At 41.1% G+C, this 14596-nt stretch overlaps 1 protein-coding gene across 1 annotated transcript in view; it reads left to right on the plus strand.

Moving 5' to 3' along the window:
* The window catches only part of LOC311055967 (kelch domain-containing protein 3-like), a gene marked incomplete at both ends in the record, with an annotated part of 42235 nt that extends 28382 nt beyond the window's left edge, over positions 1-13853 (plus strand). Inside the window, one exon of the mRNA XM_084072280.1 lies at positions 13776-13853. Within this exon, the coding sequence (XP_083928406.1) occupies positions 13776-13853 (78 nt within the window). The remainder of the gene's footprint in view (positions 1-13775) is intronic.
* Between the last annotated feature and the right edge of the window lie 743 nt (positions 13854-14596).

A 14596-nucleotide genomic window follows, 5' to 3' on the forward strand; every position in this document is an offset into this window, starting at 1 on the left:
CCTATAGGAAATTCTGCTACCCGTTAGACCCAAATGTTGTAATATTACAACATTTCAGTAAAACCTTACGAAAACTATTTTTTTCTAAAAACATTATATTTTCCTCTCCAAAGTACTCCTACAACACCATCTGAAAGGTTGAAACATTTTTTTTTGCAAGTAGAAATATATCCGGGTCTTGCAGGGTTAAATAATTAACTTTAATAATATTTAACTTTTAAAGAACGGTCGGCACATTGGTGCGTCAGGTGCAAACAAATCAGTCAGCTCCATATACGGGTACAAAAGGGGCCACGCCCATATGGCCACGTACTGATGACATCAGGGATAACCATACAGTATACGGACATAAAAGGGACAAGGGACTGACAGGTACAGAGATCTCCATATATGGACATATCAGTCGGATCGGCAGTGCGATGTAGGTGTGAGGGCTGTGTATGAAGTGAAAGTAATCATTGCTACAGCAAAGTCAGTGTGTTTGTTCAGTAAAAGGGTACATTTTAATTTTGAGCTGGGTCTATACACATTTCTGGATTCAATGTGGACCCCGAGTCCATTTGGTTCCATTTGTACAACACTCTGGGTAAATTGGACAGCCAGGATTTCACTGTGTGTGAACGAGGAACTCGTTTTGTTTTTATATAGCCTTCTGGTTTCAAGTGGACACTTGTACCATGATGACCCCTAATTAGTGTGTGTGTGTGTGTGTGTGTGTGTGTGTGTGTGTGTGTGTGTGTGTGTGTGTGTGTGTGTGTGTGTGTGTGTGTGTGTGTGTGTGTGTGTGTGTGTGTGTGTGTGTGTGTGTGTGTGTGTGTGTGTGTGTGCGCGCGCGCGCGCGTGCGTGAGAGATGAGCTCAGCCCCCCCACCCAAACATTTTTTAAGCCTTTTTAATATTTCAACACGACTCCCTTCATCTCAGACCATGAATAAAACACCTTGAAATATGAGTCACATCATCATCAGCAGAACCACTTCACACACATCCTCTCTCTCTCTCTGTCTCTCTCTCTAGCTCTCTCCCCTTTCACATGTCTCTCTTATTTTCTACATCTCTCTCTGTGTCTCTGTCTGTCTGTCTGTCTCTCTCCTTTCCTATATCTCTACTGTCTGTGGGCAGTGGTGGAAAAAGTACTCAAATATTTTACTTAAGTAAAAGGTATCAATACTGCAATGTAGAAGTACTCTGTTAAAAGTAAATCTACGGAATTCAAAATGTACTTGCGTAAAAAGACAAAAGTATTGGTATCAAAATGTACTTAAAGTACCAAAAGTAAAAGTACTAAAATGTTTCAAATAGCCTATGTATAAAATAGGGCTAAAGTGGTTAATGTATGTTTCATAATGTAATGATTTATATCTGCAAAGTAACTAGTGACTAAAGTTTTCAAATCATTGTAGTGGAGTAAAAGTACAATATTTGCCTCTGAGATTTAGTGGAGTAGAAGTAAAAGTGTAGACAATTGGAAATACTCCAGTAAAGTAAAAGTACCTCAAAATTGTACTTAAGTACAGTACTTGAGTAAATGTACTTAGTTACTTTACACCACTGTCTGTGGGTGGCAGTGGCTCAGGGGTAGAGCGGCCGGATGGTGAACCGTGAGGTTCCCGGTTCGATCCTGGACGCCCCCAGAGTCCGGGTCGAAGTGTCCTTGAGCAAAGACACTGAACCCCTAATTGCTCCCGATGAGCAGGTTGGTGTCTTGCATGGTTTCCTCTGCCATCGGTGTATGAATGTGTGTGTGTGTGTGTGTGTGTGTGTGTGTGTGTGTGTGTGTGTGTGTGTGTGTGTGTGTGTGTGTGTGTGTGTGTGTGTGTGTGTGTGTGTGTGTGTGTGTGTGTGTGTGTGTGTGTGTGTGAACGTAATGCACAATCTATGTAAAAAGCTTTGGATAAAAGCGCTATATAAATGCACCATTTACCATTTCTGTATGTCTCTCTCTCTCATTCTACTTTCAAATGTCTCTGCTTTTCTCTCTCTCTGTATATCTATCTCAATCAGTCTCTCTCTCTCTCTCTCTCTCTCTCTCTCTCTCTCTCTCTCTCTCTCTCTCAATAATTGATAATAGTCATTCTGTCTGGTTTGTGATGGCTGGGGAGATTCAGAGACATGACTCGGCTATGCAGGACACTTTGTACAACCGTGACCCCCCCCAACACACACACACACACACACACACACACACACACACACACGCGCGCTCAAACACATGCACATTTAATGCAGAGTTCAAGTAAGGGTCAACTCTGTCCTATTAATGTTGCATCAGATTGAGTGCTGCAGTGTGTGTGTGTGTGTGTGTGTGTGTGTGTGTGTGTGTGTGTGTGTGTGTGTGTGTGTGTGTGTGTGTGTGTGTGTGTGTGTGTGCGCGCATGTGTGTCTGTGTCTCCCAATTAAACCCACTTCACCTCACCTGACCTTTGACCTGTCTTCGGTAAAATATTTAGAGTGTTAATGTAACTGTTGAACTGGTGAAATGGACCTTTACGGTTTATCTTTCATTATTTTGCACTTCATTTGTCCATAACATGGACAGTTCACTGATAAAGCTGCACTGTGTAACATGTCAACTGATTAAAATGCAATTTTGACCAACCTGTATGATAGAGCAGTGGTTCTGAAACTATTTCATGTCAAGGACCCCCAAATTAGTTCATATTTTCAGCTGCGGACCCCCACACACAATTTGTGTTGTTGAAATGTTTAAAAAAAACTTTTGAAAACATTTTTTTTGCACAATGTATGTGAAAATAGCACACATGATACTACATAATCAGCCGTGGAAATCTAGGTTAGAACATCAAAGAGTCAGAGTGTAGCTTTTAGTAGCAGTGGTCAGTGGTGTAAAGTAACTAAGTACATTTACTCAAGTGCTGTACTTAAGTCAAATGTTGAGGTGTTTTTACTTTACTGGAGTATTTCCAATTTTCAATACTTCTACTTCATCTCAGAGGCAAAAATTATACTTTTACGCCATTTTAATTATATGAAACCTTTAGTTACGAGCTACTTTGTAGATTTTGATTATTATTACAAAACACAAACCACGTCAGCCCTATATACATTGCCATATTGATAGTTTTACTTAAGTAAAGAAATGTAGTACCTCTCTCTCTCTCTCTCTCTCTCTCTCTCTCTCTCTCTCTCTCTCTCTCTCTCTCTCTCTCTCTCTCTCTCTCTCTCTCTCTCTCTCTCTCTCTCTCTCTCTCTCTCTCTCTCTCTCTCTCTCTCTCTCTCTCTCTCTCTCTCTCTCTCTCTCTCACAGACACAGGTCTTAATTGAAAGACTATGGCAGGGGACCCGGAGCAGCAAATAGCCTGATCAATATGACGGCTGATGTGTAAATTGATCGCGCCCAACGTATGAGTGCCTGTGTGTGTGTGCGTGTGTGTGTGTGTGTGTGTGTGTGTGTGTGTGTGTGTGTGTGTGTGTGTCTGTGTGTGTGTGTGTGTGTGTGTGTGTGTGTGTGTGTGTGTGTGTGTGTGTGTGTGTGAGGTGTTCAATCAGTGTAATTCACTCTCGCTCGCCCAGAGAGCGGGGCTATGTGTGGTGTGTGTGTGTGATAGTACGACTATTCATTATCTCTGCAGGCTCCAATCAAAGCTATTCCCACCACACCCGCTGTAATAATAATCACTGCATATGAAATTACATAATCCATATACTGGCTTCCTCTTAACACATCGTCCTCTGTCGGGTGGAAACCTCATAAGTCCAAAACTGTTATTTTTCAGGATTAAAAAAATAAATAAATGCAAAATTAGCAGATCTACAAGCTCAAAACGTCTAATATCATCATAGTCGCTGGTATTCATGCAAGGGCGCCGATACTGTGGGTGCCTCGGGGCTAAAGCACCCAGGGGAAATGACGAGCACCCATCACAAACTCATCACAAAAAAAGAAGAAGAAATAACCTCCGACATCTTCACTTCACAGAGTACATTTTTTGTATTAAATTAACCGAATTAACCGCATTAAAGTAACAAAATCCCCCAAAATAGTAAAAAAAGAAAAACAGAAAATAACCGCTGTGTGCGCGTGCATGCACACCCAATAGCGCGGACATAAATCGGCGGCCCTGTATTCATGTACTGTCTAATGTCATCACAGTCCATAAAAGTCTGGTCAGAGAGCTCTATATTAAACAGAAAATGCATGTTCAGGTCGGGATACCGATGTTATCGAATCAGGATGGAGAACTCAGTCAGGTTACAGATTGAACAAGTTAAATTGGAAGTGATGACACAAAGAAATGAGCAGACAACATTTGAACTGGAACCTATAAATAAGCTGATAAATGGGTACTCTCTTCTGATTGGCTGAAATGGTGTCCCCTACCTGAAAATGTATGTTCTGTTTACTAAAGAGCTGGAGAGACAAGGAGACTCCTTTTACTGAACAAACATAGTAATGTTTACTATCATGCTTTAACCTTTTAACAAGAACCTTTTTGTTTTAACCAAAACATATCACTTAGGCCTACCCTACCTACATCTTTGGTGCAATTTCTAAATTATTTCCATAATATCGTTGCTGTGTATCTCCATGTTTAAACGTTGTATATGTTTTTCCCCGTAAATAGTATTCTACCTCTAAAAGTGCGTGCAAAAGTAGCAAAACTCCTTAGAACATTTTTTTAAAGTGAAATGTATTAAGTGTGTCCGTGGGGTTTATAAATATTGAACCAATGGAAAGTTATAAGATGATTGCTGGCTAATTATGAGCCTTATTACATTATAATTGCCCTTTATAACTAAAACTGTTTTATTTATTTTAGAAACAGTTCATCTTTTACTCACAATGGCCATCGCAAGTTGATGATGTCATTTGTCCATCCGTGGCCCACCCCTATGGCATGTATGGGATGCATATGCTAATACATTTTAAAATAGTTTTGATGTTCAAATTAACCGTAGGAAGTATTACGTTGTTTTTTATTATTTTATTCAGCACATGCATTCCTTAAATTCCATAGGGCTGGACCACACACACATGGACAGATGACATCATCAACTTGCGACGGGCGTTGTCCCAACCCTAACCCGAACCCCTTGAGTAAAAGATAAACGATGAACTATTTCTAAAATAAATAAAATATATACAATGTTTACATGTTTTAACTTTACTTATAGAGGGCACTAATAACATATTAAGGCATATTAGCCAGGAATCCTTTTAACTGGAGCTTTTGACTAAATAACAACTATTAGATCCAAGCTATTCATCCAGGTTTTTGGACATACGCGTTTTCCACCCGTCTCTCTGCCATGGTAAAGCATAAGGCAAACAGAAAGACTGTTACAAACTAAATAAAACAAACAACAGCAGCGCAGTAATCTGGTTGCGTTGCATATAAACCAGTTAGATCTAAGCAGAGCGCTGGGGTTTGTTAATATAATTATTGTGCTGTGTCGTTGAAAAAAAGAACCGGGGCTGACTCATCTATACTGGATATTGGTTTAACCCAGTTAGACCGGGCAAGAATCTGTGTCATTTTTTAGATGTCTTTGCCTATTCAAAAATAGCAGATCTACAAGCTTGTAGCGTGGCACTGAATGCCGCGCTATGAGCTTGTAGATCTGCTATTTTTGAAAAATTGAGAAAATGTGTGAATATATAGATATTTTTAAAGCAAACATTTTAACTCAAATCTTTGCTTCTGAGGGATTCTAAACATGTCTTCTAAATCAGTTCTCAGAAAAAAACGTATGTTGCTATAATATCAGTGGTTCTCAAACTGTTTCATGTCAAGGACCCCCCACAGGGATATGTATTTGGCCGCGGACCCCCATCTCAAAATATTTCGTTCTAGGGATCCCCCCAAGAAGCAAAGATTTGAGTCAAAAATGTTCCCTTTAAAATATATATATATATTCAAATATTTGCACAAATGTTACTAGAGTTTTTTTTTTCTTTTTTTTCAAAAATAGCAGATCTACAAGCTCGTAGCGCGGCACTCGGTGCCGCGCTATGAGCTTGTAGATCTGCTATTTTTGAATTGCCCAAAGTACAAAATAATGGTTTATAAGTGGTTGCACAGATGCGTTCCCGGTCGTAATGTGTTAATTTGTTGTGGGGCCAGAACAGGAGCCGGTGTGTGCATTAGGAACGCTATAGCCTACAAACCACCGCTGGAATGCACCGCCGAGCGCCAGCCATGTCCCAAAGTCAGCACAATCTCATTAAAATTTAATTAAATGAGAAACAATCCTCTCATCCCCTTCAAAGCTAATGTTGTTTAGGCCCTTGTCTATCTCTGCTTCACTGTCGTGGCTGTTATGTCTTTTATACCTACTGTATACGTTTACTGCAGTTATTTCATTGTTTTCAACGCTGTGATTCTTCTTCTGTAGGAGGCAGGCTGTCTAGGACATTGGTTCTCAAAGTGGGGTCCGGGGACCCCCAGGGGTACTTGAGGGGGTTCCAGGGGGTCCCCAGCTAAATGATGGAAAGGAACCAAATGGACCCTTATGGGTCTGTAACTCTGAGTGTGTAAATGGAACCAAATGGACCCTAACGGGTCCATTTGGTTCCATTTGTACACTCTCAGAGTTACATTAACATTAATTTTACAATATAAATTGGGGTCCCAGAGATATAAATGCCATTAAATGGGGGTCCGTAGCCCTAATGCATGTCAAACTGGGGGTCCTTGAAATTAAAATGGTTGAGAATCACTGCTAGAGCGGTAAAAATCGTCTCTTATGGGGGGTCCCTGGCATATCTTTTCAAATGGGGGTCCGCGGGCTAATAAGTGTCAATTTGGGGGTCCTTGACATGAAAAAGTTTGAGAACCACTGGTCTAGGAATAGGTCTGTGTGTGTGAGGGTGTCTGTCTGTCTGTCTGTCTGTCTGTCTGTCTGTCTGTCTGTGTTTGTGTCTGGGTTTCATGGAGATACTCTTACAAAGTGCTAGCGTCACATGTTGTGTGACCACTAACTTGCAGTTGGTGTACTTTGGAATGCAGGACTTTTTCTTATAACATAATACAGCATTTCTTCAGTGATTTATAGGGGTGTTAAATTCAATCCATTCAAAAATTAATTTAAAAATTGTGATTCTTATTATCAATGATTCAGAATCGATTCAGAATTTCCAAAACACTACACCTAATCCAATCATTTTTACAAGCAGCCCTCTTTGGTATTATATCATTTTTTTGTGATGTCCAGATGACAACAATGAGACTTTTGTGAATAAAAATTGATTGAGAATATTTTTTTAATGAGAATCAATTTTTAATCGGGAATCGTTTTGAATCAAAAAAAAAAAAAAAAGATAATTATCAAATCGTGCCCCCAAGAATCGTAATCGAATCGTGAGATAGCAGAAGATTCACAGCCTTGAGTTAGGCCTACTTACGTACACAAAAGTAAGTGTACGTCTTCCACCACTATGCCAGGCCTTTGTGTGCTGTTATTTCTGACCACTATTTATCTAATAAATGATTTGTTGACATGTTTGTCGGTCGCCGGGTCAAAGAGAGAGGACGAGCTCAGACAGTTAATTGTAACGTAGTCTGAGTGGCGTTTGAAAAAGTGCCCTGACATTGTGTTTATCTTTGGAAATAGCTTTCTGTGGGCAGGGGAGAGACAATATGAATTATTGTCCACAAACAAGAGGTTCATTATTGAGGAAATCAGGCTGAGCTGATTGAGAAAACCAATTGTTAATGTTAACACTGGCCAGATGAAACATTATAGCAGGTAGAATGTTATGATGACCGCCATGTTTACAATGTCCTTCACATAATGGAATCTAAGTGTCTGACCAAGGACAAGTTATCAGACTGTGTACGTAAAATATCATACAGAATAACATGACAAAGGGTAGCATTATCTGACAGGAGTTTCATTAAGACCTGGAGAAGCATCTGTGTCACATTTTCATTTCAGCTAAAAAGCATTATTTTACACTTTGGCTATTTAAAAATAGCAGATATACAAGCTCATAGCACGACACTCTGTGTCGCGCTATGAGCTTGTATTTGGGGGTCCTTGACATGAAAAAGTTTGAGAATCACTGACATAGTAGCATATGTTTTTTTCAAAAAACATGTTAGGATTTAGAAGATATTTTGCAGAATTGGAACCTCAGGCCTCAATGGGTTAAGGCAAAAAGTATTACCCTTTGAGTACTGCATTCCATTGATTCAGGTACATTATGAACCTAATGGTAACTAAAAAGTTTATAATTGTTAAACAATCCTAATTTAAACATAGTGACCTATTTGAAGTGGGTGTGTTGTGACATACAGTAACTGGAAAAATATAAATAGAAGGTTAATTTAAAAGAGATACTGTAAGTAATATTTGCATTGTGATTATAGCCTTAGCCATTACTTTTTCAATCAATCAATATATTTGTAAAGTATAACAACGAAACAAGGTGAAAAACTACACCTTTTCATTATCAGCCCAACGCCCTAACCAATTACTGTGATTAACCACCTAAGTCCTATTTTATGCTTAGTTGTACAACGGTGTCGGGCACAAATAGCCGGTCTATACAATAAAATCAATTATTTCATTAAAATGTATTAAATCGATTAGTTTTATGAACCCACACCAGAGTGACACATCCTGTAGGCCTACTGTAAAAAAGGTCAACATTTTGTAGCAGAACTTTCTTTTTGTTTGTGAAGCAAATAAGGACCCAGCTATTCTGGTCTGGCAAATAATGTAAAGCAAGCTGTCACATTCATGTAGATTTAACATAATTCGACACTATGAGTTTGTTCGTTTGTTTTGTTTTGTTGTAGTTCCAATTTCCAATTGGCCAATGGCTGGCCCTTTGTTCACTTCATCAAATTCAGTATTGTTCTCTGAAAACAAAACAAAACAAAACAAAACATAAACTGCTGCCCGACCCGGACTCATGGAACATTTGGGCTAAAGTCTGCCTGATCAGAACCCTGCCATTATGAAATGAAAGTTAAATAGTTCAAAGATTATCAAACACAATGTGGATAAAACATTCACAGCCTACTGGCAGTGCTCACACAAAAATGTGACACCAGCGCTTTGCAAGATTATCTCCATGAAAAACACACACAGACACAGATAGACAGACACACTCACACGCACAGTCTCTCTCTGTGTGTGTGTGTGTGTGTGTGTGTGTGTGTGTGTGTGTGTGTGTGTGTGTGTGTGTGTGTGTGTGTGTGTGTGTGTGTGTGTGTGTGTGTGTGTGTGTGTGTAATGGTGTTGTGCTAAATGGCGCCTGTCTGTGAATAAAAACATTATGGGTTTAAAGTACCTTTAACCTTAAAAACACTGCACTGCTGAGTGAGTCTCTCTCTCTCTCTCTCTCTCTCTCTCTCTCTCTCTCTGTGAAGTGAAGACATAGAGCGGGACTTCCATTGTTTTCACGTTGCACTGGTTGCCTGCTCCTACGCACCTGTCCCAGTAGATGTGCAAAATGATGTTTCTCTAAAATATTTGTCTATCCAATAATAGCAGATATACAAGCTCACAGCGCGTCACTTGTATGAACATTGCAAATCTTTGAAAATGTATTATGCAGTGTACATTTCAAATTGAACATTTTTAACTAAAATCTTTGCTTGAGGGGGTCCGTGGAACAAAATATTTTGAGATGGGGTCGGCGGTCAAATACATATCATTTAGGGGGTCCTTGACATCAGTGTTAATTTTGTTGACTAAGACCTAAGACTAAAAGACTAAGAATGTTGAAATATAGTCGACTAATACTAGACTATAGCCTACTAAACGTTTTCAGAAGCCTAAAATAGGACTAAAACTAAATGGTGTGTTATTGAAAAGACGGAATCAGAATTTGATGTCAAAATTAAGAAATGAGAAAACTGAACCACTGATACAGTAAACATATACAGTTTATATATACCGAATTTCCCCCACAGAAACAACTAGGTCAATATATTATTATTAAAGCAAATAAATGTATGATATTTAGAATGTTAGCATCCCATGCAGGTGTGTACATAGTATTTAGAAACATTAATGTTATATTTTCTCACACAAACTGCCTCTTCCATCTCTCTCTCTCTCTCTCTCTCTCTCTCTCTCTCTCTCTCTCTCTCTCTCTCTCTCTCTCTCTCTCTCTCTCTCTCTCTCTCTCTCTCTCTCTCTCTCTCTCTCTCTCTCTCTCTCTCTCTCTCTCTCTCTCTCTCTCTCTCTCTCTCTCTCTCTCAGGAGAACATTTAAGAGCTGCACTCTGGGCGGTGTACAGACTGACTGTCTCTCTCCTCACACACCAACACACTAATTGGCTGCATGCAAAACTTTTGGAGACCACAGAGAGAGAGAGAGAGAGAGAGAGAGAGAGAGAGAGAGAGAGAGAGAGAGAGAGAGAGAAAGTGTAGATTCAGGAGGATGTGATGATGCAATGTCATCGGGGAAAGATTCGGTCGGTGCTGACGCCAGTCATCAGACACAACCTGGCACGCACGCACGCACGCACGCACGCACGCACACACACACACACACACACACACACACACACACACACACACACACACACACACACACACACACACACACACACACACACACACACACACACACACACACACACACACACACACACACACACACACACACACACACACACACACACACACACACACACAGTGGTCTAGACCCTGTATCCCTCTGTGAGCTATAACCATTGAAGAACTCAATTATTACAAAAGCAATCGCGTCAGAGCGACTTCCAACCGTAGCCTTAACCCCTCCCAACTTTACACACTATTATCCTTTCAATATGATAAGGCTATTATTTTGGTTATTTCAATCGTTTATATTTTTATTTTGTTTTGACTTTTTGTTTGATTCATTTGAAAAAAAAAGTGGGTATGATCCTTTATTTATTCATTATTATCATTGTTACTATTGTTATTATTTTAAGGCTTTGTTTTAATTCATGTTTTATTAGTTTTCGATTAGTACAATATTGAGGCAGTTTTACTTTGACTGAATCCAATTTTGAATACTTTTACTTGTACTGCACTCCACTAGTAGGCCTACATCTCAAAGGCAAATGGTATATTTTTACTCCACTATAATTATTTTAAAGCTCTAGTTACTTGTTACTTTGTAGATTTAGATTATTATTACAAAACCACATCGGACCTATATATATATATAGCCTACTATGGCAATTTGAAAATAGCAGATCTACAAGCTCACAATGTGTCACAAAGCCAAAGACAATATGCCATCCCAACAGATAACTCTAAAGCTCCACGCACAGTGATCAAAGATATATACAACATCAAGTACAGTATTAGAAAATAAAAGCTAAACTCAAATTAGCAACAAGAATTAAAATGTAAAACTAAAACCTCAAGGTAAGAGCTTTCAATGAATACATTTACCCTGAACAGGGCTACACGTCCACGCAGGAACAAGTGACTGGTACAGTAAGTACATTCACAGTGAACCTGCGTCAGCCTGTGTCTTGGGGAATGCCAGGTATATTTATGGCGGATACAATAATCTGACTGGATGCACTAATAGCATCTACACAGTGGCGTGCACAGACATTTTGAGGGGCAGGTGCTCAAGTAAATTATACTTTTTTGTGTTTACTTGGTCCGCTCTTTTTTCCCTCTATATACCTCTTTGCCAAAACTAGCCGATCTACAAGCCCACAACGCCTCGCAGCGCGAGGCGTTGTGGGCTTGTAGATCTGCTATTTTTAGCTAAAGTTCTCCTCAGAAAAGGGATGCTAGGTTTCGAGTGGTGGGAGGCATGCGTTAATCCGACAGACCTTTTCTCCGACTATGTGGCATCCGCGTGCGGTTAGGGTTAGGGTGCGGGTTTGGTTCGGGTTTACTGTTTAATGTCGGAGCACTGCGCTGTCGGAGGAATGCGCTGTCGGACTAACGTATTGCACCCTCGAGTGGTTATGGTAAAAAGAAAAATCATATCACATAAAGATTTGGCGGACCCCCTGTAGTAACTCTGAGGACCCCCTAGGGGTCCCGGACCCCTGTTGAAGACCCCTGCTGTAAACTGAAAAAAAGAGAAAAAAAACATTTTTTTCCTGTGTTTTACTGAAGTGAAACATGCTATTTTCAAACATCAAACAACAAATGTCAACGAGGTCGCGATGACCTCGCTGACATTTGTGAAACCACACCTGAAAACCCTCAGTGATTAGCAACCATTAGGGGGATCACTCACACCGGAGATAAATATTCTGTGACTACTTGAAAAGATAAGAACATAGCAACATCCTGGCACTGGGACCACACAGCCAGAAATAAGTCTGGCACTGAATGAATTAATGAACACACCAGACACACTCCACCATCTGCTTCACATGGTCACTCTGCCACCATCATCGGGCCAAAGCTGTTTGCAATGTGGGGGGGCCGAGGAGGCCAGTTTAGGCCCTTTCACCAACCCCAACTAGGGTATGCCACTGATGACGCGGAGGCAGTGGCGTGCACAAACATTTTGAGAGGCAGGTGCTCAAGTAAATTATACTTTTTTTTGTTTACTTGGTCTGCTCTTGTTTCCCTCTACACCTATACCTCTTTGCCAAAAATAGCCGATCTACAAGCCCACAACGCCTCGCAGCGCGAGGCGTTGTGAGCTTGTAGATCTGCTATTTTTGGCTAAAGTTCTCCTCAGAAAAGGGATGCTAGGTTTCGAGTGGTTATGGTAAAAAGAAAAATCAAATCACATAAAGATTTGGCGGACCCCCTGTAGTAACTCTGAGGACCCCCTGTTGAAGACCCCTGCTGTAAACTGAAAAAAAAAAAAAACTTTTTTTTCTTTTTTTCAAAAGGGCACTTCTGGTCAAGAGGGCAAAGGGCAGGTGCTCTAGGACCACCCAGAGTCTATCTGTGCACGACCCTGCGGGGAGGAGAAAACACGCCCACAGCGTCCCCTGCGGGAATCGAACCCAGGACCTTCTAGCTTTGAGGCGACAGCGCTACCGACTGTGCCACCGCGCCCCCTTGAAGATGAAAAACTGATTCAGTGAAAAATATAATTTTCCGCAAATAACGACCTTGGACATTATTTTAGCAAGTTGACAAAGAGGGACATGAGTAAAGTCAGCTCTTTCCACAATGGCTGCCTGAGGAAGATCTATCGTATATTCTGGCCCAATAAAAATATCAAACAAGGACATATACGTGAAGACTGGCTGCCATGACGCGATCACATAAGTTAACCACTGTCGTCTAAGATGGCTTGGACACGTGCTCTGAATTAATGAGTGAGTGTGTGTGTGAGAGTGTGTGTGAGTGTGAGTGTGAGTGTGTGTGTGTCTGTGTGTCTGTGTGTGTGTGTGTGTGTGTGTGTGTGTGTGTGTGTGTGTGTGTGTGTGTGTGTGTGTGTGTGTGTGTGTGTGTGTGTGTGTGTGTGTGTGTGTTACATGTGATGAGGCGGTACTTGTCCCCTCTTAACCTCAGCCTGAGCTAAATATTGTGCAAGATGTTGTCATGCTGTTTGTTAGACATGTTTTGATCGCCCCAAATTAGTTCCCAGGAGAAAACCACGCATTATGAGCGGAGAGAGAGAGAGAGAGAGAGAGAGAGAGAGAGAGAGAGAGAGAGAGAGAGAGAGAGAGAGAGAGAGAGAGAGAACCCAGGAGCTAGAAATACGCAAAAAACAAAACAGGAGTTTTGTCATGACACGCACGCATGCACGCACACACACATGAACGCTACCATAATGATCAGATCACAAATACATACGATATTTGAAGGCTAGATCAGCGTTGGGCGTAGCTGCATTGGGGTGTAACTCCTTATATGGCTATGGCTGTGTCAGAGTGACGTCAAGAGGTCCGCACGTCTGCGTGAATCGGTGTCGTTACGCATGCACGGCAACGGATTGTGTTGCGTGTGACGTCAGAACAGAATCTGGTGAACTTATATAAAGTGTTGCCCACATCGAGGTTTGCAGCGAGAGGGAGAGAGAGGAAGAGAGAATGTTTATTTTGTGCTGGAAGGTGCCCGAGGGAGATCTGGTGCGTCCAAAAAGGGATCCAAAGTCAGACTTGCTTGCCTGTCCCGCTGTGCCAGCGGGTGACAAGGTGTACTACTTTGCCGGGTACAATGACAGGAAAAGAGACACCATGGATCAGATTGATGTGAGCGTCTTCAACACAGTGACTTTACGCTGGACGACGTTTCCCCCAGTGACTAGAAGACTAGAAGAGGAGGAAGACGGAGGAAGACGTCCCGTTGAGGTTCCCTCCACACGCTTTGGCCACACAGCTGTGTTGATAGGATCTATCGTCTACATATGGGGGGGTTTAGTGAATTGTAGGATACACTTACTCTTACAATTACAGTATTGGGCTAGCGTCAGAGGGAAGGACTTGGACATGGTTCTTTATGCATTTGATGTCGACACCCACAGATGGTTAAAGCCAGAGATTTCTGGGTTTGTTCCCGCGATGAGGTACGGCCACTCAGCCTGTGTCTTGGGGAAGATCATGTATGTCTATGGAGGAAACAGCAAGACTGGATTTCTTAATGACATCTGCAAGTTAGACACCACCACAATGGTCTGGTCTTTACTTAACACCAAAGGCATTCCACCACCTGCTTCTTCGGGTCACTCTGCCACCATCATCGGGACAAAGA

This window comes from Gymnoscopelus microlampas (assembly GCF_963454915.1).
Source record: "Gymnoscopelus microlampas genome assembly, chromosome: 2".
Classification (NCBI taxonomy): domain Eukaryota; kingdom Metazoa; phylum Chordata; class Actinopteri; order Myctophiformes; family Myctophidae; genus Gymnoscopelus; species Gymnoscopelus microlampas.